Raw genomic sequence first — 26,153 nt, forward strand, 5'->3', positions numbered from 1 at the left:
AAATCTATCGTTTCGGCAACACAGTTATTTTGCCGTTTGTTGCCAAGAACTATACAGTTCTGTTTTTCACCATGCATAAGCGAATATCATATTTTGAAATTCTTCACAAGGTACACAGTTTTGAAAGATTACACCGGTGATGTTTTGTTAAATTTAAGTAAAGCAGTGTACAGGTTTAATATTGGATTAAAATGTGTAAGTAAAACTTCGGAAAAACACATATTCTTTATTACGCTCAATTACAACACTTTTCATCCACTCCTAACATTATCACCTCGTTTATTTACATTGCTCGATTGGTACCCTCGTTTGACACTGATTTCGTTCCTTTGGTTTCATCTTTGCGGGACTCTTATTATAAACATAGACTCTGCGTGACAGTTGTACTGTACACGCTCGTTAGGATAACTCATAGAATAAGTCGTTTTGATTCATGTTATCCACCGAACACTACACGGTGTTAGGCGAGACCCCGTTCATGAGTGAACTTTCACTCATTATTCTACAGATATCAATCTCGCGTAATGTTTCAAATCGGCGTAAGTCGCAAAATGTAAATAAACGGGTTTTCATGTTATAATATTAGCTACGATGTAATTTCGGCACTAACTTGATGATTCTGGCAAAAATGAACTTTTCGACACTCTTAAATAATTTTGGCAAAACGACCGAACAACCCTACCTGCAATTTTCAACTTACACCCTTCTGTTAGCATATCGACGAATATGTGAAATGAGCTGTCATGTCAGATAGGCTCTCATAATTTCGGCGAAAGTGAGGCGATCATAAAAATAAAAACATCATTCACTTACACCATTTTGATTTTACTCGTGATCTATTTCGTGTGCTGCTGAAAAATTTTAATACTTTCTATCGGATTTTGTTGTTAGAATAGAAAATAAAATCTGAAATGTTTTCCGGGTTGGAGATGCTTCTAGGTACGTATTATTGTGGTAGTTTGTTTTGTCTTTCAGTATCTTTACAAGAATAAAGTTAATAGTAATTTATTGACATTTATTATTGTTAACTAGATGCAGCCACCCAAATGGAAAAGAAATGTCTGCCGAATAGTGATCCGACAAGTGAACGGAGTTTCGAATTGGATGTAAGAAAGTCGAGAAATCGAAAAAGGTGCAATGATCACCAGTATGCCAAGCAACCGGAATCGTCATTTGTGCACACCGGAGCTAATGTGATGTACACAACCTTCCCCTTTGGATCAACATCAAATTCGGGCATTGTAAAACGGTTTCCGTTTTTCGACATTTCCAGTGAGTATTTCCATGCTGCACAATCCGATGAGCTTGGTAGTAACTTACCGAAGGATTTGTCCGTCCGATATATTCTACCGAAGAAGAATGAGGCTGAGGAACCAATTGAGTTAACTGATATAATGGTTTTCCGCTATTCGACGAGCAGCCCTGGAATTGTTTTGTTCAAACATGATGTGGGAGAAACTTCATTTGAACGAACAAATATCATCTCTTGTGCAGATCCAATGCCGATTGGGATTGATTTAATTGAACTTCACAACATTGAAGAAGGGCCCATCATTCTACCGGATGCAAAATTGGCAGACTTGAAAGCATTATTACCGTATATAAAAAACAAGAGCTATTATCAAACATTCCTAAAGACGCTAGTACCAGCCAAACGTGGCAGAAAAGAAAAAGACAAATCAAATAGATAATTTTGAAAACGATATGGATCCGCCGGAAAGTGATGGCGAACCGATAGCTGAATACTGAATGGTTAAAATGAAGGTAATTATATATCCCTTGCCGAAACGTAAAAATTCAAACAGTGTTTATCATTGATGAACCGCTCGAATTGATTTTTTTCTGTCTGTTTCCAGATATCGTCGTCGTTCCAGATCACGAGTTTTACGTTTATTCCCGTTTTACGATATTGTCGTAAACAATTTAGCATTGCAAAAAGCTGCTATTTCGAGAGCAAGTTATTCATTAACTTCGCGCCGATTGTTTACATTGTTTGCTAGTCTGCACTCTGCACATAGGCATCGAAATGTTTAATGAAATAGCAGACAAAACGCCTTCAATTTAAGTCTAAGTAAAAATACTTCATTTTGATAACATGCACGTAGTCCCAATGTATTGGAAAATTAATTTCCATCTGCTTGCTCTCTGTGTTTATAGTTTGCATTTTTCAATTGGTACACTTATTGAACTAAATGCATCATATAAATAAAAATAACTTTCCTTTTTTACTTTATTTCTTAAGCATATTCCTTAAAATGAAAACGCCGTCTTTAAATGCAGGATACCGTCAATGATTTTGCCATTCGTTCGTTCTAAACAAAACATGAGTCCTATGCGTTCGCTTGATGTTTTACTCGACGTAAGTTAATTTCAACGACCAATTTTTTGTTAACTAATTTATAAATACAAGTAGGTGTGGAAGTTAATGATCTACCGTTCATGGAAAAAATAAAATCATTCGAACAGTTCTGAATGGTATTATAACAAAATTCTTTGTAGTAGATTGCAGAAAATTCACGGATAATTCGAGGGTGCTTAGCATAAAGAATCTTTGAAACATGTTAGGTATAAATATAATTGTATTCACACAATACAGCAGTTCTATCTTAAAACACGTTGCATTTATTGAAAAAAACCTTACTTAGTAGCGTTAGGCAAAATACCGATAAAGACCGTTTGTGTTAAATCCAAATTTCACTTAACATTATCGGTCAATTCCTTCTTAAGTTCATTATTCAGTTGGTGGCCGTCTTCGGCTCGTGTTGTTTGCATCTCCTTGCTGTACGTCCGCCCGTGCTTCGAGAAACATACACAATATTTAAACTTTTTAGTACAGTGACGGCATCTCATAAAAAGAAATTAAAACCAATTCACCTCAGTTATATAATCATGCGAACAACTTTTACGAATTGGTCAGAATATCCGAAAGTTTCAGCCGATGCTCCAAAGGCGTTTGCTCCCGCACGAAAGCCAGTCCACAAATTTCGCACGCATACGGACGATCCTTGCTGTGTGCTGCACACGCGCCAGGGGCATTCCGGGCACTTGATGGGGCTTGCATGCATCCGAAAATTCGAACGACATTGATTGAACGATGTAATTATAATGACGTATATGACATCATGATTTTCAATATGACACAACATTTTGACGTAAATAACACACCAGCTAATTACATACCGTTACGCTCAGACGCATGTAAAGCGCTACCTGACATTATGACTTATGAAAACGACGTATTTACCTCTGAAAAAGCAAAACGTTGCATAGTTTATTTTTGCTAAAAATTCATTTATTTTCAAATAAAATTAGAATCTGCAAGATAGTAACGTTGAACATTAGTTTAAGGTACCGTTTAACAATATCCACTTGAATGAATACTGTTTCGTTCTCAAATAGGATTTAAAATATTGAGAGAAAACTTTCAAAGTTGATTCTCTCAGTTCGATGCGAATGTTAGATTGGTCTATTTGAAAAATTACGCGAGAAATGACTCCACCAAAGATGACTAGAACAAGATAGCTGACTCTTGCAGAATCCATCGGACATGATTGTCGCTGCGCGTGAGCAAAAGGTAATATGATGCATACTTAACGTCAAAATCAACTGACGACAAGGCCAAGACATGACTGCTGAAAGGTGAAACAATTTTTTCAGTATCCATGTGAACGACTGTACGGTGCTGCCATCCGAAAAATGATAACAATGTGTACGAATGTTTAGTTCTCAAACATGAAACTTTCCGGAAGAATCAAGAATTATCGGCGTATCATTTAAAATTCCTGATAACCGCTATGAGCACGGTCTACAGTCAAGTTTTCCACTCTTACCGAGATTAATAAAGCAAAAATCGGGTGCCTCGGTGAACCTGACCATAAGCACAATGGTTCTGAAACCTGGCTTGCGACATATCAAACCACATGGTCGGCTACGAATTTTCAGTGCCACTAGACTCGGGAAGTCGACCACGTGGTGGCTCGAAGTCGGCCATTTTGGGTTCAACACACTTCCACCTTAAAATCAAAGCAAACTCGTAGAGATCTAAGACAAATTACGTAATGCCTACTGAAAGGTATTTCGGAAAGTTTCATGCTTACATATACCCGAACTTTGCGTCGGAAATTCCCACTCCTTAAAGTTTTTTTTTCATTTACGTGGAGTATCCATGTTCCGTCTAGACCGTTTTACGTACGAATTTGTTAGTGCCATTAGTTGAGGAAAATATTTACAAATAGCTGCTTTGTTTGCAATGCTATGTTTTTAGCAGCTGGACAAATATTCTGTTGAACACTCATTATGTGTTTTAAACTTGTTTCTGAATAAATGTTTTCATTCGTGATCAGAAATCGGAAGAAGCTGCTGAACATAATCCACCAAAAATGGTAAAAAGTGATAAAAGTCGATGCAACGAGATGCGATGATTTACAGTTTGGAGGAAACAAAAGCAGACCGATGTCATGGCAACAGTTTCCTGAAGCCGCCGCCGATGATGATGGCGCCACTGTTGGAAATATGGTCATAAGCTCCGTTCATTGTGCCACATGTGTTACTGTGCGGATTTTTTGCGTGCTAACTATATTGAATGTAGGGTTATCCGGAACATGTTGAAACATGTTTGAACGTGACCATTTATGTCCTGCACAAAATCCATGAAACGTTCAAAACAAAACAATCGTTTTTCGCTTTCTGCGTTTCTTCACACCACTTGCAGCAACAGTTGATCTGGCATGGAGGGTGCTTAATCGGCTGTTTCGCAAGCACTGGCAGCCTTTTGACGTATAATCAAGCCAGAGAGCCAGAGAAAAGGGGCTTCAAACGAAATGTATGGGGATGACGTTCGTGACAGGGATGTGAACAAAAGCAACTTTACACTATAGTCACTGTATTTTACTAGTCTGGCGGAGTGGGGAACCATGCAACTGGCAACCCACTTTTTCACATTAAAATCCTGACACCACTGGATATAATTCATGTTGCATATGACTTCTTTGAAAGTAAACATTTGATGTGAAAATGAAGTGCGTTTATAACAAATGTAACAGCAATTGGCGAAGGACAAAGAAACAAACAAGTTTACTCCGGTTTCCAAAGAATGCGGAGATTAGAAGGAAATGGCTAACATTTTGTGAGTTACTTGATAATTCATTTATTCGTTGAAAGAGAAAATTATAAAAAAAAATCATTTTGTTTCGATTGAGCATTTCCCGTACAATAGTACAACGTGCAAAGCGACAGGACAGCAAATCTATGGCAGTATAATGTTATCAATAAACAACTTATTATAAAAAGAGCACGTTATTGATGCGACGAAAGAAAATATTCCTTGTGGTTTTCTCACATGTATAAACTTAACATTATTGTGATATCATTAATTCATTACAATAACCATGGGCGCAACTAAGGAAAATTTCTAGGGGGGGGGGCTAGTTTTCATACACTTCATTTAAAAAAATAGGAAAAAGAGTTACAATGCGCCTTTTTAAAAACGCATAAAGTAGTTTCGTAACAGGAGACAAAATCACTTCAATCGGGAATAAATCTCCGAAGATGTTTTGAATATCTTGACCATCTCTTTCAGCTGACACTGATTCGATATTAAGGCGAACTAGGTTTGGTAAACGGCTGGGCAGTGCGTACCAGCAGTACACCCGTGCTAGTCGGCATAAAATAGATCCCAGTGTGGTCCAAGGCATAATGCCATATTCTTAACTCCACGTGGAACCGACTGGAATACGAGCAACCATGAGAAGATTGGGGAACCGGTGGGAACTTGGTCGTATGCTGACAGGGAAGCGGTAGTTGTTCTCCTTGGAGAGCAGCTTGTCTGAGCGTCTGTTTTTTTCAGGATGGGGGCGGCTCAAACAGCGACTGATCCAAAGTGGACGGTGAACTATGAAATGCGGTGTCTCGCCTCTACACCCAAGACGGCGGCCCCGTCGCGAGACTAGGTATCGCAGCCCTAGTAAAGCAGCATGCTAAAATAAACATACTACGAACAATCAAGAACTGAAAACGAACCGGAATTACCCGCAATGATCTAGTGACGAAATAAGGCCGACGATTAGAAGCACGGTACATGTAACAGTAGATCGCTTAACGGCTCGGATGCCGACCGGATCCTGCTGGATCAGCTAGAACTTCACCAGTTCGGCATCGTTGCGCTCCAGGAGCTTTACCGAAAAGGAGAGAAGGTACGGCGAATTTTTGGCCGCAGGGCGGCACAAACAATGAGCTGGGTACCGTTTTTATAGTGCTGGGCAGGATGCAGAGTCGTGCGATCAAGTGGCAGGCGTTCAGCGACACGTTGTGTTTGTTGAGAATAAAAGGCCGGTCCTACAACTACACCATCCTTAATGCCTACTGCCCTCTCGAAGGACATCTCGATATAGAGAATGGAACGTTCTACGCACAGCTGGGGAAACTCTACGATAGCTGCTCGCGTAGAGACATCAAGATCGTCATTGGGGACATAAACTGAGCGTCGGTGAGGAAAACATATATAAGCCGGTGATTAGCCCGCACAGCCTGCACACCGTCACGAACGACAACGGCCAGGGATGCGTCAACTTCGCAGCTTCCCGCAGACTGGCAGTCCGAAGAACCTGCTTTCCCCAAAAAGACATCCACGAAACCACCTGGAGATCACCTGACCAACGTACAACAAACCAAATTGACCATGTTCTCATCGACGGCTCTTTTTTCTCAGACATGCAAACTTACACACCAATTGTGGTGGGGGTATTGGCATGACCACTTCGATCGAGTCTAGTGCGACAAAGTGAAAAGTTGACGATGTAGCTGATACGACCGGTATTTCTCTACGGAATCGATACATCAACGCTTCTGGCCTCAACGCTCTTGGAGTTTTCGAACAGAAGGTGCTGCGGACTATCTATTGTGGAGTACAGACAGACGACGGATAATGGCAAAAGTGCATGAACCATGAGCTGCACGCGCTGCTTGGAGAGAACCCCGTTGCACACCTGGCGAAAGTCAATAGGTTGCGGTGGCCCGGTCGCGTCGTAAGGTTGCCGGACGATGATCCTGTGAAATCACTTCTCTTTAGCAACCCTGTGGACTAGGGGGCGCAGCGTGCGCGATGGCCAAAACCGAGCAGCATGGCAACAACTCCTTTATACAGCACGAGCCACCACGGCACTCGTCTTATTAGTGAGGTGAGTAAGAGAGCTAGGTTTGAGAATCGATCCTGGGCACAGTTCTAGTTCTCAGCCAATGAATGATGACTTCTCAATTTGTGTTGATTTTGATGCTCTGATAGGAAGTATGGGATGTATTTATATTGACTACAATTATTCTCTGGGAAATTCTAGGGGGGGGGGCTTAAAACTTGCTAGGGGGGGGCTGTAGCCCTCCTTAGCTCCCCCGTAGTTGCGCCCATGACAATAACTATTCTCAAAAAAAAAAACAGAAATTGTCACAAAAAGTTCAATTATTGAGTCTAATTCAATCTGTATCTTTTCACGGCACGATTACAATACTTCAAACTAGTAAACGTGTAAACCCGCGTAAAGTTGCTTTTGTTTCTTCCAACCTGTAAATCATCGCATCTCGTTGCTTCGGCTTTTATCACTTTTTCACCATTTTTGGTCAATTATATTTAGCGCCTTCTGAGTTCTGATCACTAATGAGAAAATTTATTCAGAAACAAGTTTAAAACATATATTGCGACTTTTACACCAAATTGGACTACCTCGAAATACACGATTATCACAGTCGAATCTCGCACACGAGCGATATCGAAACGCTTGACAGAAACATTTTATTATATAGACAAAAAAAATCTCTATCATGGCTGCTACCACGGTAGGTTAATAAGAAATCACTCCAGCAATGGTCAGTGCTTGATACCTACACGCTCGTTCAATTTTACTCTAAATTGGTTAGAAAGTACTCACTTTCGTATTTTGATTCAAAATGTCAAAAATTGAGTAATATTGATTAACGAAACTGAGTAACTTTCACCCAGTTTTCGTATTTTTTTGTGTTTTTGTGACTTATTCGTACATGGATTTAGTTTTGAAAGTACTGCAACGAATAGTTTACAATAAAATATAATCCGCTCTTTGATATATATGAGCCACAAGTCAAATAAATGTGTGCTGCAGTTGTGAGGGAATGAAACGCGAAGAATGAGTGCATAAAAACATCGGACACGTCCGCTTGTTCGAATAACTTCTATTTTTGTTACATTGATTTCGTAAGATATCGATCAAGCTATTTGAGTGGTCAGATCCATATTCTTAAATCATGGATGAGACGGTAATGCTAATTCTTTTTGTAATACTAGTTGGTTCCTGTATAGCTGGAAGTATACTTTTAATCGTGATGCTGTTAGAGGAAAAACTAAAAATGTGTATATGTTTGGTGCTAGGTTGTTGGTGGGAACAGCCCTTACAGTCATAATACCAGAAGGAATTCGTTCCTTATACGATGGAAGCTCGGATGGAAGCAATCTTGAATTAACACAGCGCTGATTTATCCACATTTGGGCTCTCCCTAATGCTGGGCTTTGTCTCCATGATACTTGTACCGAGTTGTAGCTTTTTTACGCGAAGCAATCCGAAAGATGGTAATAATATAAAATATTAATAATTAGGTAACTTGATGGGAAATAAATCTACAACATTTTAACGATTTTTCTTATGTTGTTTTCAAATTTTAATTTCCGAATTTCCTAATGTTTTCTTTTGCGTAGGGAAGTCAAATTAACGAAACTGAGTAACAGTTACTCAGTTTGGCTAATTCATGCTTCTTTTCAAATGAGTAAGTAGTACTCAGTTTTTGACATTTATCTATGCTACTCAAAAATGAGTAACTACATGGTTACTCTGTTCAGGGTAGATCCACTTTTAACGAAATTGAGTCAAAATTTACCCAATTTAGAGTAAAAACGGCCGAGCGTGTATATATATTAATAAAGTATACTTGAAACCGTGAGGTCTGGTATCGATACAATGACAATCGAGAATGTATCGGGACTCAGTATCACCCAATCAATCATGTAACACTTAAGCCTGTATTACACTTTTTGACCAAGCGTTAAATATTTGGCACTTTTTGACAGATAAAAATTTGGTCAGAGATATTTGTTTGTCACTCTCCAATTTTAACATGGGGCGAACACGGGCAAACAACAACCATGATGTCAAATAAATTTGACCATTATGTCAGAAGGTCAAATATTTGACCATTAGACAAAGAGTGTACTACAGGCTTTAGTTTTGTTTCAATATTCAACCTAATTTTCAACTAAAGCTGCCCATAAATATATACTTAATGTTGCAAATGATAAATGAAACAAGCAATAAACACAAACAAACCGCCACTGCGCTACTGAGGTGTCAAATTGATAGAGCGAAATAAGAAATTGGGCAATGAATGATTATCACAGAAGTCTAAATAGTCATGCAAGGGGCAATAATGAGTGTTCAACTGAATGTTTGTCCAGCTGCTAAAAACATAGCATTGCAAACAAAACAGCTATTTATAAATATTTTCCCCAACTAGTGGCACTAACATATTCGTACGTCTAAAGGTCTATACCTGGGAGGGAGAAACGGATACGAAGCTGTGTAAGTGTCAAAATGAACCAGAATGAGCTGTCATCGACTGTCAATTTGAACCAAGGAAAAAAAGCATTTTTTGTGATGAGTATTGTTATAACTGATACCTTTCAGTTAATCGAAGAAATATTCATCGCAAACAGGTTTTGCATTCATTGTCATTTCACAAAATATTTTGGTTTGTTTATACGTAAAATAATAAATTTCATAAGCTTTAAGTAATAATCATGCTAGCGTACTTCGATTATTAAACTTGCGCTTCTCTGGATTTAAGGCTTTGGTTACAATTTCGAACATACTTCACTACGGTCGAGCTCAACACTCTGAAAAAAACTTTTATACAAAGGCAAATTGAAAAAAAAACACACATTATTCGCGTTAAAAAAAGATTTTGAAGGCTGTTCGCACTTATGTGAGCTCTCATATGTAATTGTAAACTAATGTGAGCTCTCATATGCACGCAAAAACCAAACAAAAATCAGCAACACCGTCAACGCGAATTCCTGATGTTACTGAAAACTTCGTTTGAGTCTTGCATGCGTTACAGCAAGAAGATAGTTACCAGCTGTCAGAAAACGACGCATGTGCGTGTTCTCTATTTTGAGTGTAGTATTCGTTTCTCCCTCCCAGGTCTATACTAGAAAAATGTACTCTCCTCCTCACCTCTGTTTGTGCTCATTGTATATCTGTTATCTGTGATATAACCGTCCTAATCAAAATTTACTCTTTATATTCGGAAAATTAGCAACATTGGCATCACTGCGCACTGAACAAAACAAAAATAAATATTTGTACTGATAAAACTTTTATAAGGCAGAAATCGTCATTTTCCATTTCAATTAGGGTGTCTTTCGTGATTTTCAGGTGTACGGCATATCAAAAAACACAACAGCTATGTTTTCGTTTTTTAAAAGCAAAAAACCAAGCCCAGATCATACACCTGCAGAGCCGATTCCAGGTCCTGTACCACCAGCCCCAAAGGAAGATGATTTCATCATAGTGGAACATAAGGGATCTCCTGGTAGCGCGGCTGATTCACCTGTGCGTGGACTCTATCCAAGCATACCACTTCCGACCAATTCTATGGGAAATGTGCCAGGAGCTGCCGTCGCAACCGCCACACGTCAACAGAGTGAGGAGAAAACAAGCCATATCCTGTATGGGGTGCCATTCAAGCTATCGCCCGAGCTCGTTAAAGATAGCAACCTTGAAATTACACAATACCAAGTGAACGAAATACTTGCATTCGTCAATAAAGTGGCGGTTTCGCAGATGGCCTACGATTTTAGCTTGGAGAGAAGTGTACTGTCGGAAACATAATTACTGACTTCTTGTTGCGAAATGTGATAACTCCAGTGGTTACGCTTCTAAAGAGTATATTTTAATAAACCAATAATAATGTCAACATTAGTAGCTAAGCTGGTATTGTTATAATGAATTAAATTGTGCAGTATGTAGTTTTAATGAATTAATTTATCCGAAAAATATTGTTTTCTTTTAGCTATCTTATTCTGATGCTGTTGGACTTACTCTGAATTCGTATAGTGATGTGCAATAAATACTTCTAATCATATTAAAAACCTAGATTTTACATGATGCAATCATACATTTTTTTTGAAAGCTAAACATTGTTCACTGTTATTTCATAAATTAATACAGGTTTGATTAGGTATTTTTTACACATATCGGTTCATGCTGAACAAAACGCTACTTCTGCATTTGTGTATGAAGTAATCTGATAATGTTTTTTAATCTGAGTTCTGACTAAGTATGCAAAAATAGCCTAATAACAATCTTAAAAATGATTTCAAATCATTTATAGTGATAAAAAATATTTGTTATTGTCTATCGATCGCTTTGTAAAATTGAACATCCCTGAGTTAATGATAAGCGGCTTAAGAGATTTTTTAAAGTTTTATGAAGTGACAGTAAACAGTGCATTTTGAATATTTCGCTTGCTTCAAATAAATCGTCTCTTGTTGGTAATAGAATGAGGTCTTTGAGTAAGTGCTTTTTGTCAGAAAACTGTAATTAATTAAATTCCTGACGTACCTTTTTTTGTAGTCCTTAATATTCACAAACGCAGCTGGGGCTCCCTGGCTCCAGTAGCCAGGAAGTGGATATATGCAAAGACGTTCAAGGGAGAACCAACATATGAAAATTTCCGGCTTGAACAGGAAGAGCTACCGGCTTTAAAAAATGGAGGTAAGCATGTTTGTTATAACATGGTAAAAAATTTCCAAAAATCATCTAGAATTTCGTCATGCATTATCTGAGCTTTATTAAATATCTGGCATGATTGAAAGAAATCACACGGAAAGTTAATCAGCGTTTTAACACAAAGCTTGTTTAGCTTATGCGACTCCTACATTTGGTTGTTGGAACTGCAAAAATAAACGCACGATACAATTTGGCCGTTATTTTTTTTTTTATAAAGGTCCTTTTTCAGGACCGCAATTCGACATTAGGACAAATTTCATAATAGGTACATAGTATTTGCAATTTTAGTTTAGTCGAATGAAGGAATATTTAACATGATACGTTGGCAATAATAAAACAGACTCATCTCAGATAAAAAAATTGTTTATAGAAACAGAAGTTGAATTACAAATAACAATAGAGGAGGCCGGACCATATTGCCTATCCTTTAATTTTGTCTTCAAACTGCTTTGTATTCTGAGGACGATAGCGCTGAATGAAACGCACAACAGAAATTTAAAAAAAGAATTATATTATCTCTATTGATTTAGCTATTTCTTTTCAACCACAGAATTCCTCGCGGAAGCTGAATATCTTAGCGTCGATCCTTACATGCGACCATACATGATGGCGTATCCCGAGGGAACGTTGATGATCGGTGGCCAGGTGGGAACGGTGATCGATAGTAAAAATCCAGCGTTTCCAACAGGGTCCTCTATTTTTGGACAATTCGGGTGGCGAACACACACCGTTTGTAATCCCGACGAGCTAAAAGCAGATCGCCCGTACGTTTTACCAAATTTTGGATCGCTGCCTAAAAGTTTGGCCTTGGGAGTACTGGGAATGCCTGGTAACACGGCGTACTTTGGATTATTGGAGGTGTGTACTCCCAAGGCTGGCGAAACAGTTGCCGTAAGTGGTGCTGCAGGTGCTGTAGGCAGCTTGGTGGGGCAGATAGCTAAGATTAAAGGTTGTCGTGTAGTGGGAATAGCCGGATCAGATCAGAAATGTCAGTGGTTGAAAGGGCTGGGATTCGATGAGGTGATCAACTATAAAACCACACCCAACATTTATGTTGCATTGAAAAAGGCCGCACCCAAGGGTATAGATATTTATTTCGACAACGTTGGAGGTCAAACGTCGGAGGCGGTTATAAAGCTAATGAATTTATACGGTAGAGTTGCGGTCTGTGGAACGATTTCGAACTATAATTCTTCCATTGAGAAGGTAACGGATCCCTTGCGAATGATGGTTTTCAAGCAGTTAAAGATGGAAGGATTTGTGGTATGGCGTTGGAATAACCGTTGGATGGAAGGAATTAATGCCAATTTGCAGTGGATTAAGGAAGGAAAACTGAAATGGCATGAAACTGTTACTGATGGTTTTGAGAACACACCAGCTGCTTTTATGGATATGATGAAGGGCGGTAACATTGGTAAGGCTGTCGTAAAGCTTTGAATTGGACCAGTCCAGTGCATTTTTGAGGATAAATACGGGTTTGAATGTTGTAGAATAAAATAATCTTTGAAGAAAACCTTTTTTTTATTTCCGATGAACCTTAATCGGCTAAATTTGGCGTTCTTTCAGAAAGGTGTTAGGTGGACAATTTATAATTCACAATACGAAAGATTGTTTTTATTGTTTTCATAATTGTAATTTAAGGAGAAAATCCTACTAGATAAATTCAGCAATTTACTGCGCTTATCTCAAGCGACGACAGTCCGATAGGTTTCATTTCATGCTTAATAAATACCGATACATCTTGTTTTGCTTGAGAAAGATGGTTTTAATGTTTGTTAACATATCCATTCGGTATCGCTAAATATGTGTATGTGATAAGCTGCGAATGTGTGAATGTTTGTGGGTGTACTTGATTGGTTGTTTTGGCGGTTTCCCATAGAATATATTTGATTGTATATCCATTGCTTATAGTAGAGAGTTGCTTTACGGTCCTGACTATAACGCACAAAGTTGCTTCTAATAACTGAATTTATATAGTTAATTGCCATAATGAATACGTTTGTTTAATATATTATGCTCGTAACAATGTAATAATGCGTACGCATTTTCCACGCATATAGTTTATCTCGAAAGCTACCGAAAAGTATCATATAACATATATTTCAAACGACCAAATAACGTCGCCTCATAACTACCAGAACCGTGACTTTTATCGTTCGTTCTCTAACACTAATTATAAGTCAAGAATATATACACAGAAAGCAAATTTACACAAATAAACTAAATACATCCCATACGGAAAAACAAAACTGAAAATGACTAATTTTGGTTGCGATCAAACGGGGTTTATTTTAGAAATAAACAGCGTCTTAAGTTTGTAAAGCGCGCTCAAACAAACACTCCGAAAACCAACGGAAGTTTTCGTGAAGGAGGACGACTATCCTGAATTTAGATTAAAAGAAAAAACAAATCTGCTTTGGTCACTTTACAGAAAGTTGCCACTGAATAGAGTAAAGTTATTGATCGAATTCAATAAAGATCAGCATGCGACAAACACAAGTCAAAATTTGCTAAAACTTGATCCTTATTGAAGTTATGGTTTGTTTGAGTCCCGATGATTTTCTCTTCCTGTACGCCTTGTAGTATGTCTCTTATACTTCGTACTGGTTACGAATACTGTTGTTACACTAATGCAGTTCTACGGAAACTTTGAATCTAACGTTGCGCTACTTCAGTCGGGCCTGTAGGAAACTGTAGAGGATTCCGGCTTGTGTCATCACGTCGGCGGTACTGGATTCCAAGAGATCTTTCTGCTTTATGGCTGATGGCCCGGGTCGCAGCAGTGTAGGACCGAAAACCATCGCCAGATTATGAAGGGACATTTTGTTTTCAATTTCCTGCTGATGTACTCTGCGTAGAAGAAAAAGGATTAAATTAAAAACTGATGTTAAACAGTTTATTTGCGGAATTCTACCTCATCAGGTGGTCCAGTAGTAAATTGATGGTAGCTTTATTCGACTGCGGCAGCTCGGCGAAAATCTTGTGTAATGCTTCGATACGAGAGGCCTCATTCAGATTAGAGTGTCGGTTGAATGTTTCGAAAAACTTAGGATAATACTGATCGGTGAAGAGAGCTTCCGGCAGGTCTCTTAGGTAAGATTTTAAAATGCCAGTCACGGAGTGAATATCTACCTCCTTTAAAAGCTGTTCGGCTTCATATGCGTTTGTTTCGAATGATTTCTTCAACTTCGCAACATCGGATGCGGATCCTGACACTCGGTAGATTCCCACCTCGGACATACCGCGTCGCTCGACCTCACGAACGCACGCGCTCACGATGAATGGAATGTCACGTTTTTCGCGCCTGAAATGAAACATTTGATATTCGACTTGATTTTTTTAAAGGTCTTTTCTTTGGTAGTGAAACTCACTTGATGACTTGTTGTAATTTAGCACCGAAAAGAGCTCCAGGTTTGGAAGTTGGTACCCTTCGCAGCGTCACTTCGCCCGGTACGAAGCGAATCATGGTGTTCAGTGTTAAGGTTTCCGACAGTTTCAGTACTTTGGTGATGGGTGCTTCTTGCAGCCATTGGCGACTTAGCTGAAATTTGACAGTAGGTAAAGTTAGTCTCCGTTAAATGACATTTCAAATAATACAAGCTCACCTTTAGAATTTGCTTTGCCCTCAAAATAGGCCTCTGCACCTCGTCCTGGTACAGCAGAATGCGAAGATTTTGACTGCCCTCGAGTTCCAACACGAATGATTCGTTCCAGTTGGGTGATGCACTGCGACAAACTAATTTTGTTTTTGCCTTGCGGAAGTAATGTCCGTAAGAGTCTATTTCCACACAAATAAATAGATCGCACGGTTGTTCGAAACCCTGGAGTCCCTGGATAGTGAGATGCAAATCACCCACTAGCAAGCTTTCATCCCGTGCATTACGCATCAAATAAGACCCCATCTCGGTTTTTATGAGTGCCTGGCAGGCCGTTATCCATGCTTGTAAATCGTAAATTTGAACTGGAACTTGTCCGGGAAGATTACATGATTGCTGAAAGGATTAAAATGAATTAGCTTACTAATGAGCTATTTTTGTTAGACAATAACTCACCTGTAAGGTCAGAATGGACTCTATCCACTGCGTTCGTTCGAAATCTGAGCTGAGGAAAAATGTCATCGTTTTCCCGGTTGCCTTATTGCCAATCTTAAACACTAGATTCGGCGAAGCCAGTACCAGCTGAGCTTCCAGATCGGCAAGCTTTTTCCTGTGTTTGTCTCCCACCCGAGATCCGCCGGATCGTTGCTTCTTTTCGTCTTTCTCGTCCAGCATGATCTGGTCACGCACCGTACAAGCCTGCGACTTGAGGTGCACAATATTGATGGGACTAGTTTCCTTCGGGTCGTTGGCGGATTCCTCGCAAATGACAATGTCCCGCAACGGAATGAACCACTTCAGCTCGAACTCGAATCCATTACGGTCCCGTCCAGCGGCTTTGTATTTCGCACACGCAATAACATCATTGAATAGAAACAGATGCCGTAGCTTCCGATGACCGTCCGCAAGTTCCACAATAAATGAGTTTTTCACTAGCCTTCGCAGGGCTTTATCGTCACTCTGAAAAAATTAAGTTTAAAATAATCAAGTTACGAGAATCAATTATTTAACTTACCGGAAACATCGATTTAGTCTGTACCACGTTAAACTCGGACAGGAAGTTCCGAATTGTCTTTGTCGCCTGCCGTAACGCATGGTAATCTTGATGATGCTCGGGTGTCTGAGTTAACAGATCCTCTAGCACGAGGGCATTCTTCTGCACCCGAGCCACTGGTTTGTGGAGCAACTCCTCAAGTGACAAAGATTGTTCGTTTTGGTTCTTGAATACTATGTTGGATACGATCTCCTTGAACTGTTGACTGTGGGTGCTGCATTTTTTCACCGTGTCAATGGCACGACCGTAATTGTGCAAAAACGCCCCGTACAGGTGAATGTGAGCGGCCAGCCGACGGAACACCTCCCCGACGCACAGCTCTTCGCCCTCAGGTATCGGTTGCTGTTTCGCCCGCAGCTCGTTCAAAAATTCGGAATGCACTTCGTGCAGGTCTTCGATCTTAAAAAATATCGTCTGAAACTCCTCTTCAGATATCACAGGTTGCGACGTAGTCAAAGTGGCTCGTATCGCTTTCATGTATTGTTTCATTTTGTTCAGACACTCGACATAGAGCGTTTCGCTGGTGATGATACTAGCCACGATGTGTCGGATGATTGTGTTGCGGTTAGCATTCTGGAAGTAGACAGTTGTTAGAATTGTATCGTTTATAACAGGAAGAAAGGCACCTACAGAAATCTTTCGTAAAATCCCATGTCCCGGTTGACCAGAATTGGTTTCGTTAGAGATTGCACGCAATAGCACTGGTGGACCTCCGTCCGCTTCACCGTCGCTGTCGATTGAGCTGCTTCTGTTCTCTAGATTTTGACTACTGCAAAATAAAAGATGATTTTATCAAATCGTATGCTTTTTCTACAGTGCACTACTCACTGTATAAAATAGTCGATATTAACGTAATTGGAACTTCGTCCCGGAGATTCTGGTTCTAGCTGTACACTCGTCTGGCTACTGTTGTGACTCCGAGGATGAGAAGCCGGCAAAGGTAGGGTGCTACCGGCCGTTGAGATATCGTCCCGACTAGAAGTGGAGCCAGTGCCACTGGCTTGAATATAGACGTAGTCCCCTTCTCCGTTGTCCAACGGGACCGTATCGTAGTAGTGTTCCTGTTCAGCCGGTACTGCACCTCCTAATCGCATGCTATCTGAGCTAAGAGATGAGATAGACTCGTAACTTTTTATCTGTAAGGATACGTAACATGTTAATGATTAGTACAAATGGGTGTATGATGTATACGCTTACTCTTTCCGAGATGGCTGCCATTCCACCGCCGGTCGAAGCCAACGATTCTCTGGACCCAACCGACTGGAGACTATCGTTCGTACGGTGGTTGCCTTTGTCCAAACTTCCAGTGGGACTATCGCTACTGGTTTGGGGCAGTTTGCCCAAGCTGCCCGTGGGTGAAGCACCAACGTTCTTTCCCAGCGACCCTGTAGGACTATCAGTACTAGACTTCGACTTTAGACTATCCGATTTTGGCAGTTTTCTGCTGAAATCGTCGACCAGCTCGTTCACCTTGGAAGACCGGCACGACAGTTTGACGTCCAACGAGTCCGATGATTTTTGCCGGTAAATTTCCGACGGCTTAAGGTTCCGCTCCAGTGAACTGCCTGGACTGTCTGGGGTACCGTCGGAGGACTGGTCACGGCGCAAGTTATGCATCGCCGCAGCAGGTATGACAGGTGGTTCCACCGGTGCCGCACGGCGTGGATATTTGGGTGGTGGTCTGGAAAGATAAGATTGATATTTGGAGATTTGAAATGTGTAAACTGCGATTTAATGTTGGATTATAACATTATTGGGTCCGAAACATTCTGGATGAATGCTATCTGAGCCATCTATATGTCGTATTGTTCACCTTTTCCTATAGGATATGTATATAAATTACGCACGCATACCCACCGACACTAGCGAACCTATACATGTATAGGTTCGCTACCACCGACACAGGTGCTTTGCTTCATTCAATGCGTTAAACACGTTACTCCGTTATTCATTTACACACTAGTGTAAAAAGCCTGCACTCTCTGCTGCAATTCGAACTCTCATTCAATTCTCTCTCCTTCCTCTCGCACACACACTCGCACGCAAGCAACGGGCGAAAACCGGCGAGCGGCGAACAAACACCACCAGCTCGACTGAAAAAAGTTTCACCTTTTCGCGTTGACGGCTCTTGAAGTGCGGTGTGTCAAAAAGTCTTGCTCGACGTCAGCGGTTGCGATAAAGTTTTCCACTTTTTCAACAAAATATTAAGGTATTGTTGTTCCAAAGTAGTTACACCCCATCAAAACCGAATGATTTATGTACATTAAAGTGATTCAGTGATATTCGAGTGACAATCATCGTACATTCGTTTTTTTCTTCACACAATCACCAATTCGCTTCTCTGTGCCTGATAAGTGCCATTTTGCTGATTCTCATGTCTCTAATTCTAGGCTGCCGTGAATCGTGAACGCAAAGGGCGGAGAAATGGCTCAATGGAAGGACCAGCTCAAGTTTGATATTGAGTGGGGCCATGAACGGCTGGTGCGGGCTCAGCAGACCGTGGAGGTGCGCCCGTTCGATGTGGAATCCTGGTCGGTGCTGGTTCGCGAGGGGCAAAGCCGGAACATCAACGAAGTGCGCTCGCTGTACGAATCGCTGGTGAGTGTCTTTCCTACGACGGCCCGCTATTGGAAAATTTACATCGAGCAGGAAATGAAGTATCGAAACTACGAACGGGTGGAAAAACTTTTCCAGCGCTGTTTGGTGAAAATTTTGAACATCGATTTGTGGAAGCTTTATTTGACCTATGTAAAAGAAACAAAGGCAGGGCTGAGCACGCATAAAGAAAAACTGGCACAAGCTTATGACTTCGCTCTCGAGAAGATCGGCATGGATCTGCACTCGTACTCAATCTGGCAGGATTACATTTCATTTCTAAAAAGTGTTGAAGCTGTGGGAAGTTATGCGGAGAATCAAAAAATAACCGCTGTACGAAAAGTGTACCAGCGAGCAGTAATAACTCCCATCATAGGAATAGAACATCTGTGGAAAGAGTATATTATGTTCGAGCAAAACATAAATCCCATTATTTCCGAAAAAATGAGTTTGGAAAGATCAAGAGATTACATGAATGCACGTCGCGTTGCAAAAGAACTGGAAATCGTCACGAAAGGATTGAACCGCAATCTTCCAGCGGTCCCTCCGATGGCTACCAAGGAGGAACAGAAACAAGTTGAATTGTGGAAAAAATATATAAACTTCGAGAGGTCCAATCCACTTCGAAGCGAAGATACTGCTTTAGTCACTCGTCGGGTAATGTTTGCCACAGAGCAGTGTCTTCTAGTGCTAACGCACCATCCAGCGGTTTGGCATCAAGCTGCCCAATATTTGGATCAAAGTTCGAAACAGTTGATTGACAAAGGAGACCTCAACGCCGCAAAAGTATTTGCCGATGAAGCTGCCAATATACTAGAAAGAGCTATTAGCAGTGTTCTTAGCAGGAATGCTCTGCTCTACTTCGCTTATGCCGATTTTGAAGAAGGAAGACTTAAATATGAAAAGGTGCACCAGATGTATAACAAATTTCTGTCTATTCCAGATATAGATCCGACGCTGGCTTACATCCAGTATATGAAATTTGCCCGCCGTGCGGAGGGTATTATTTCCGCTAGAGCCATTTTCAAAAAAGCTCGTGAAGACGTGCGTTCTACATATCATGTTTTTGTGGCTGCCGCTTTGATGGAATATTATTGCACCAAAGACAAAGATATCGCATTTCGTATTTTTGAACTAGGATTGAAGCGCTTCGGAGGAAGCCCAGAATATGTTATGTGTTACATCGATTATCTATCGCATCTTAACGAGGATAACAATACGCGGGTGCTGTTTGAGCGAGTGCTATCTTCTGGCGGACTGACGCCGCAGCTTTCGGTAGAGGTGTGGAACCGTTTTCTAGAGTTCGAATCCAACATAGGAGACTTATCAAGTATTGTTAAAGTCGAACGCAGAAGAAGCGCTGTTCTGGAGAAACTTAAAGAATTCGAAGGAAAAGAAACTGCTCAACTAGTAGATCGTTATAAGTTTCTTAACCTTTATCCATGTTCTACTGCTGAATTAAAATCAATTGGTTACACTGAAACCAATGGTGTTTTGAATTCAATCACCAGTAAAATTCCAACAACTACAGAAAACGCGGATGCGCCCAACCAAATTCCTCGTCCGGATTTTGCCCAGATGATTCCATACAAACCGAAGCCCAATGCTTATCCAGGCGAGCATCCTTTGGATGGAGGTTCTTTCCCACAACCACCGGCCGCATCGTATCTGTGTTCGATACTACCGCCGCCGATATGCTTCCAGGGTCCTTTTGTTTCGATTGAGAAGCTAGCGGATCTGTTCAGCCGGATTGTACTGCCAGACGTTCCGATCACTCCTGGTGGGGGTGGGGAAAACGGTAACAGTATTAAACTGTTCGATCTCGCTAAAGCGGTGCACTGGATTGTGGATGACAGTACGTATTCGGGCGAAGGAGGCTTGAAACGAAGACGGATGGCACCGGGCGGTGATGATAGTGACGAGGAAACCACCATGTCCGCCCCACCAGCTAACGATGTCTATCGTTTGCGACAGCAGAAAAGATTCAATCGGTAAAATGTGCGCGTGTTACCGACAGTCAGTGCAAATTCGTTCATTTATAGACAGTATATACTTAGATTTAAGGGTCCTTTTCGACGTATAAGTAAGAGAACAAATTATTGGATGAATAAATCAACTAAACTTGAGCTCTACTACCGATCATTTGGAAGAAAACTCTTTGCATGGAAATCAATACATCACATGAGTGCGATACAAGTCACGTTGTAAACAAAATTGTTTACAGAATAATTAAGTCAATTGGTACTAATAAAACTCTGGCTTTTTTAATGGAATGCTTGGGTAAATTATCGCACTAGCTGATGTACGGCAAGAAGGCGACTCTCTTACATTTTTTCCTATGTAGCGTGAACTTTAGCAAACCGAGCAATAAGTGGACCAAATCGTAAATTTTCGCTCCCTTGATTTTATTGCTTAGTTAGACAATCTCAATGATGATTTGTAATTACTGATGGAAATAACCTAATAAATGTCTTCCTTGTAGCTAATAAAACTGATGAAAAGTTCCTTTTTTTTCTATGGTGAACTAATTCAAACACGTCCGGTAAGTAGATTTTGAACATAACCGTTCCGTTTACGACCCAGCAGATGTGCACATAGTGAGAAAACAACCCGCAAAATATCGCTCGCTGCTTTCCGCGCCAACTGGTTCCAGCAAAAGTGTACCGCGCATGAATTAATTATGATACTGCATCGGAGAGCTTGCACTACAAATGCAACGGGTTTGCAACTTTTGGGCCAACGTAGAAGGTGTGACGAGGCGCCGCCGTCCGTGTATCAACTGCAGAGGTGCTGCAGTTTGAAAAGCGGTTTTCACCTATATATACTACAGGCTCCGGTAAACTGCCAGCGGAGATCAAACTCGTATTCCCTTGGCTGGTTTGCCGCCGCCGCGTGTCGATGCACTACTACTGGCAGATGGCCATGATGCACACAACCTATTCCGATCGACTGCACGCGGAATTGTGTTACGGTACTCTGGATCAGATTACCCACGCTGCTGCAATTTACCCTTTTTCCATAAATGTTACCGATCGGTATGGCCACTGCTCTCCACTCAGGGACGGTTCGTTTTATGCGATTTATTAGTGCAGTATTTGGATGAAGAGAGTGATGCTCGATGGCTTCCTAACCCTTCCGAAAGCGTTGGAGAAATGTTTTTTGCGTGCTTCTCTAATTTGCGCTGCAGCTGGCGGCGATGCGTTTCAAATGCGTTCATCTTTGCGGTGTTCGATGCAAGCGAAGAATAATTTTTATTCATCATTAGAAAAAAAGGTATCCGAAATGAGGTGATCACAATTGGGCTGCGCATGTTGAAGAGACATGTTTCCAACAATAGTGAGAATGACAATGAAAAGAAAGTTTAGTTTTATTTTTTAAGTTCTCCATCCATCGGCTATCATCTGGACATCTAAGTTGGGGATTGGATTGAAGAAAAATCATGTCCTATCGCGCATTATCAAAGCACTTTCATTGTGATGGTCTCAACTGCTTTGAGGCCAAACCATTTCTATACCAATTTTATTTTGATAAAATGTAAACACGTTCTACTGTACATGTGTCAGGGTATTTTGTCGAATTAAGGACACACGGTCCAAAGTACAAATATGGCAAAGCTCCATAATTGAATATCAGTTTTGGAAATAGTTCTGTAATATTTCTGTGCAATGGGGTGAACTTGATCGGTGGGGTGAAATTGAGATTTCCTTAAAGTTCGGATCAAAAAGTATTGATAAAAAGATACTGATTTTCTAACACTACATAATGTTTACGTGTCCTTAAATACAATTTTTAGGAGAATCTCGTACTTGTCAAAGTTAACCTTTTGAATCCCTGGGGTAACCTTATATATTCTTGTAAAGTTTCTCTATTCGTCAAACTCAATGGAATGCCAAATAGCTGAGTGAATTTGAGATGAAAGCTCAAGGAATAGAATTTTTAACGTTGATCGCACTATGATTTAATAGAAATTACATACAAAAACCTGAATACCTGAGCAAATTTTTAATTTTCCATCTCGTGGGCCACAATGAATTGATTTTAATCAGAAGTTAATTTCGTTTCCAAAGGTTGGTAGGTGATAGTTTTCAGTGCAAAAATCATCATTTGCCATACCAATTTCATCCCATTTTATCTTGTAGCGAATTTCTTTATTCCACAGCGTCAGGGCAAATCTGCCGAGCAATAAAAAAACGGCATCGCGATTTACGACGCAAGTAAGAAAGAGATGCTAGATAATTGTTTACGAACTAAGCACGTGCGGTGGAGGGTTGAAGCTGTCAAATTTTACAGTGCGCTTCGGACAGCACGCCAGGTCAAAACTGGGTCAATATCGAGCGAATAAAGAAGAGTTTTGACAGCAGTTAGTGCGCTTCCAGGTCAAAACGAGGTGAGCTGGTGGAATAAAGAAATTCGCTATTAGAGGGCATTAGAGATTCCTCGGAATTGTTTCATAAAGTAAACGATAGCAATTTCACTCATAACAATAGGGGTTCCTTGGGTACATACCGGTACTCATTTTAAATATTTTTTTTCGGAAATAATCAACAGGAACGTAATTTGGAAAATATTTAAAAGGGTTATTCTATCCCATTCTTAAGTAAAGCGGAAGCGAACAATTGTTCTCGTAGCAATAACTCGGTCTTTGTAGAAGCTATCTTTTTTGTGTCTTCTACAAAGTTGTGTATTTTGATGATATACAAATATATGTTGAACATTGTTACTTTCTAAATTCTACAGTTTTCTTGATACAACAGAAATCCTATTTTAAGGACTAGTCTAATATACAATGTTATGTCTCTGAAACAAGAAGAATTAGAAGAAAAGTGTTTGCGGCAAAGTTTTTTGTGACAACATTATCTACAACTTTGCTGAGAATACCATGTCTCTAAAGTGCAAGCAGGCCCAGATTTAAGTAGGAGCAACGGCCTTGAGCCCAGATATCGCCACAAAGTGATGACCTTTTTTCTCTTGTCATCTTCCACCGGAGCGTGAAAGTCATTTCACAATATACGATCATAACTCGAAATGTTTTGAGGAAAAAGGGCCCCACGACGATGTCTGCCCCGGGCCTCCCATCAATCAAATTTAGCCTTGAGTGCAAGACAGAAAAGTTGGATATTGCAGCGTAACTAACGGCGGAGTTCCGAACTAAAACTTAGTGTCATTTTCTAAAGCTTTTTATATACTTATATAGTTCCAAAAATAGTATATCAATGAAACCAGTATTTGAAGCGCAAATGAAAAAAATCCCGATTTTGAGCTCTCGTATCACAATGCATTGATGTAACGAATGACAACTAAAAATTGTTTTTTTTTTTTGAGGCTCTGGAGTTAACACAACACGCTCATGAAAAGTGAAAGTTTGTGTAAATAATCATACGACGGAGGTACATAATTTTACTGTCACTAGTAACCATATTTTTTAAATGGATTCGAATTTCAGGAGGGTTCCCTTTAAATTTATTAAATACTAGCTGACCCGGCAAACTTCGTTCCGCCCACTTTTGTGTTTAATTAAATAATTTTGAACAATCCAAATTCATTGATTCCTTGCGATTTGTTTATAGTCCTCAAATGCACGACGAATCGGCCATAGGATATAATCGAGGTCAAAAGATAAATCGTTTGATGTTATTCGTTTTATCGGAATAACAACACCCTTGACTTGTGGCTTCTGTACATCACCTCTTTTCTGAAAATATCCACATTGGATTCGGTCATTTTCAGCTGTTTTTCTGGCATCAATCTGATTCCGGAAACACCCACGGTGGTATTCAGTTATTTTGGTTGTTTTCCAGAAACTAAAAGTGGTTATCTTTGAATTCAAAATGGTGTCCATGGTCAATGCCTGGCTTCTATACAGTATCTCGATTACGGAAATATCCATATTAAGTAAGTCATTTAGGCTGTATCCAGAAGTTTCCATCTCACAATTTAAAATAGTGTCTGAGATCAATTTTTAGGCATTTGAAGACAATTTCGGGCCTCTGAGCGGTATTTGGTCGTTTCGGCTATTTTCCAGAAACCGGAAGTCGCCATCTAAGATGTTCAAAGTGGTGTCTGAGGTCGATTTTAGCTCCTGTGTACCATTACGATTTCAAGAATACCCATATAGGGTGGTATTTGGTCACTTTCCGCTGTTTACAGAAACCGAAAGTCGCCATCTTGGGTTTCATAATGGCATTTGGAGACAGTTTCTGGCCTCTGGGTGTCATGCTGGTTCCGGAAACACCAATATTAGAAACCGGAAGTTTTTTCATCTTAAATTCTCCTGTGCATCGACTCGATCATTTTAGGCTGTTTTCCGGAAACCTGGTTGAAATATCTGTTTAATTTGTATGGGAGCCCTTCCTTCCCTTCTAGAGTACGGAGTAGTGCAATCCACTATAGAAATTTGTGTTTGATTTGTATAAGAGCCCTCCCATCCAAAAGTGAAAGAAGTGTCGAACCACCATGAACAATTTTTTGCTCACTTCATAGATGAAGAAAAAAAAATTTTTTTTTGCTCCCGAAAACCTCAACATACCAAAATGGTTCTTGAGTTGTGAAGAAATTTGATTTTCACTTGCATGAACCCGCTGTTTCAAAAGAGGGAGGGGTGTCGAATCACCATGCAATTTTTTTTGCTCTCAAAAACCTTAACATATCAAATTTGGTTCCATTTGATTATTTCTCAAGATATGCAGAAATTTGTGTTTCATGTGTAGGAAACCCCACTTTTTAAGAAGAGAAAGGGGTGTCAAACTATTATAGACATGTTTGATACCCCTGAAAGCATTCACCTACCAAATTTGGTTCCATTCACTTGGTTAGTTTTCGAGATGTGCAGAAATTCGTATTCATTTGTATTGAACCCCTCTCTTATAGAAGAAGGAAGGGTGTTGAACCATAATGGACATATTTGCCGCCCTTAAAAACATTCACATGCCAAATTTGGTTGTATTTGCTTGATTGGTTCTCGAGCTGTGCGAAATTTAGAGGTTTCGTTTGTATGGGCCTCTCCCTTATAGAAGAGGGAGGGGTGTCGAACTATTATGGACATATTTGTTACCCCTGAAAGCATTTACCTGCCTAATTCGGTTCCAATTAATTGGTCAGTTCTCG

The 26,153-nt window shown here is 40.2% G+C and overlaps 5 protein-coding genes across 12 annotated transcripts in view; 4 read left to right on the forward strand and 1 right to left on the reverse strand.

Annotated features, from left to right (window-relative positions):
- The first annotated feature begins 845 nt into the window (after positions 1-845).
- LOC129716714 (uncharacterized) lies at positions 846-1,691 on the forward strand. Its single transcript, XM_055666548.1, has 2 exons — positions 846-939; positions 1,033-1,691. Exons 1-2 carry the CDS (start codon positions 912-914, stop codon positions 1,689-1,691), a joined length of 687 nt encoding a protein of 228 aa, XP_055522523.1. The 5' UTR covers positions 846-911.
- An 8,642-nt stretch (positions 1,692-10,333) lies between these two features.
- On the forward strand, positions 10,334-11,041 carry LOC129717520 (uncharacterized). The gene has a single exon (XM_055667488.1). The coding sequence runs from the start codon at positions 10,479-10,481 to the stop codon at positions 10,902-10,904; it is 426 nt and encodes a 141-aa protein (XP_055523463.1). The 5' UTR covers positions 10,334-10,478; the 3' UTR covers positions 10,905-11,041.
- Positions 11,042-11,428: 387 nt separating this feature from the next.
- Positions 11,429-13,317, forward strand: LOC129717512 (prostaglandin reductase 1-like). The gene is made up of 3 exons (XM_055667477.1): positions 11,429-11,587; positions 11,649-11,789; positions 12,355-13,317. The coding sequence occupies exons 1-3, from the start codon at positions 11,575-11,577 to the stop codon at positions 13,239-13,241; spliced, it is 1,041 nt and encodes a 346-aa protein (XP_055523452.1). The 5' UTR covers positions 11,429-11,574; the 3' UTR covers positions 13,242-13,317.
- A 72-nt stretch (positions 13,318-13,389) lies between these two features.
- Positions 13,390-26,153, reverse strand: part of LOC129717476 (active breakpoint cluster region-related protein) — an 89,440-nt gene continuing 76,676 nt past the window's right edge. For 6 of the 8 annotated variants that reach the window (XM_055667390.1, XM_055667443.1, XM_055667436.1 and 3 more), the window contains 9 exons: positions 17,652-18,135; positions 17,283-17,590; positions 17,085-17,223; positions 16,416-17,027; positions 15,857-16,360; positions 15,410-15,796; positions 15,176-15,345; positions 14,719-15,108; positions 13,390-14,654 (listed from right to left, as the gene is read on the reverse strand). In XM_055667390.1, coding sequence (XP_055523365.1) covers positions 14,471-14,654; positions 14,719-15,108; positions 15,176-15,345; positions 15,410-15,796; positions 15,857-16,360; positions 16,416-17,027; positions 17,085-17,223; positions 17,283-17,590; positions 17,652-18,135 — 3,178 coding nt within the window. In that variant the 3' untranslated portion in view covers positions 13,390-14,470. Of the gene's footprint in view, positions 14,655-14,718; positions 15,109-15,171; positions 15,346-15,409; positions 15,797-15,856; positions 16,361-16,415; positions 17,028-17,084; positions 17,224-17,282; positions 17,591-17,651; positions 18,136-26,153 lie in introns of those variants that run through there. The other 2 variants (XM_055667399.1, XM_055667450.1) reach the window with 2 other exon arrangements.
- LOC129717507 (protein suppressor of forked) lies at positions 18,529-21,175 on the forward strand. The gene is made up of 2 exons (XM_055667464.1): positions 18,529-18,663; positions 18,845-21,175. The coding sequence occupies exon 2, from the start codon at positions 18,879-18,881 to the stop codon at positions 21,042-21,044; it is 2,166 nt and encodes a 721-aa protein (XP_055523439.1). The 5' UTR covers positions 18,529-18,663; positions 18,845-18,878; the 3' UTR covers positions 21,045-21,175.

Source organism: Wyeomyia smithii, chromosome 1 (assembly GCF_029784165.1).
Source record: "Wyeomyia smithii strain HCP4-BCI-WySm-NY-G18 chromosome 1, ASM2978416v1, whole genome shotgun sequence".
NCBI lineage: Eukaryota > Metazoa > Arthropoda > Insecta > Diptera > Culicidae > Wyeomyia > Wyeomyia smithii.

Excerpts from the sequence above, each read along its gene's own strand:
- LOC129717507 (XM_055667464.1), top strand. The coding sequence starts at position 18,879 with ATGGCTCAATGGAAGGACCAGCTCAAGTTTGATATTGAGTGGGGCCAT.
- LOC129716714 (XM_055666548.1), top strand. The coding sequence starts at position 912 with ATGTTTTCCGGGTTGGAGATGCTTCTAG. Across the intron at positions 940-1,032 it reads CGGGTTGGAGATGCTTCTAG|ATGCAGCCACCCAAATGGAA; the intron begins GTACGTATTATT and ends ATTGTTAACTAG.
- LOC129717520 (XM_055667488.1), top strand. The coding sequence starts at position 10,479 with ATGTTTTCGTTTTTTAAAAGCAAAAAACCAAGCCCAGATCATACACCT.
- LOC129717512 (XM_055667477.1), top strand. Across the intron at positions 11,790-12,354 it reads ACCGGCTTTAAAAAATGGAG|AATTCCTCGCGGAAGCTGAA; the intron begins GTAAGCATGTTT and ends TTTCAACCACAG.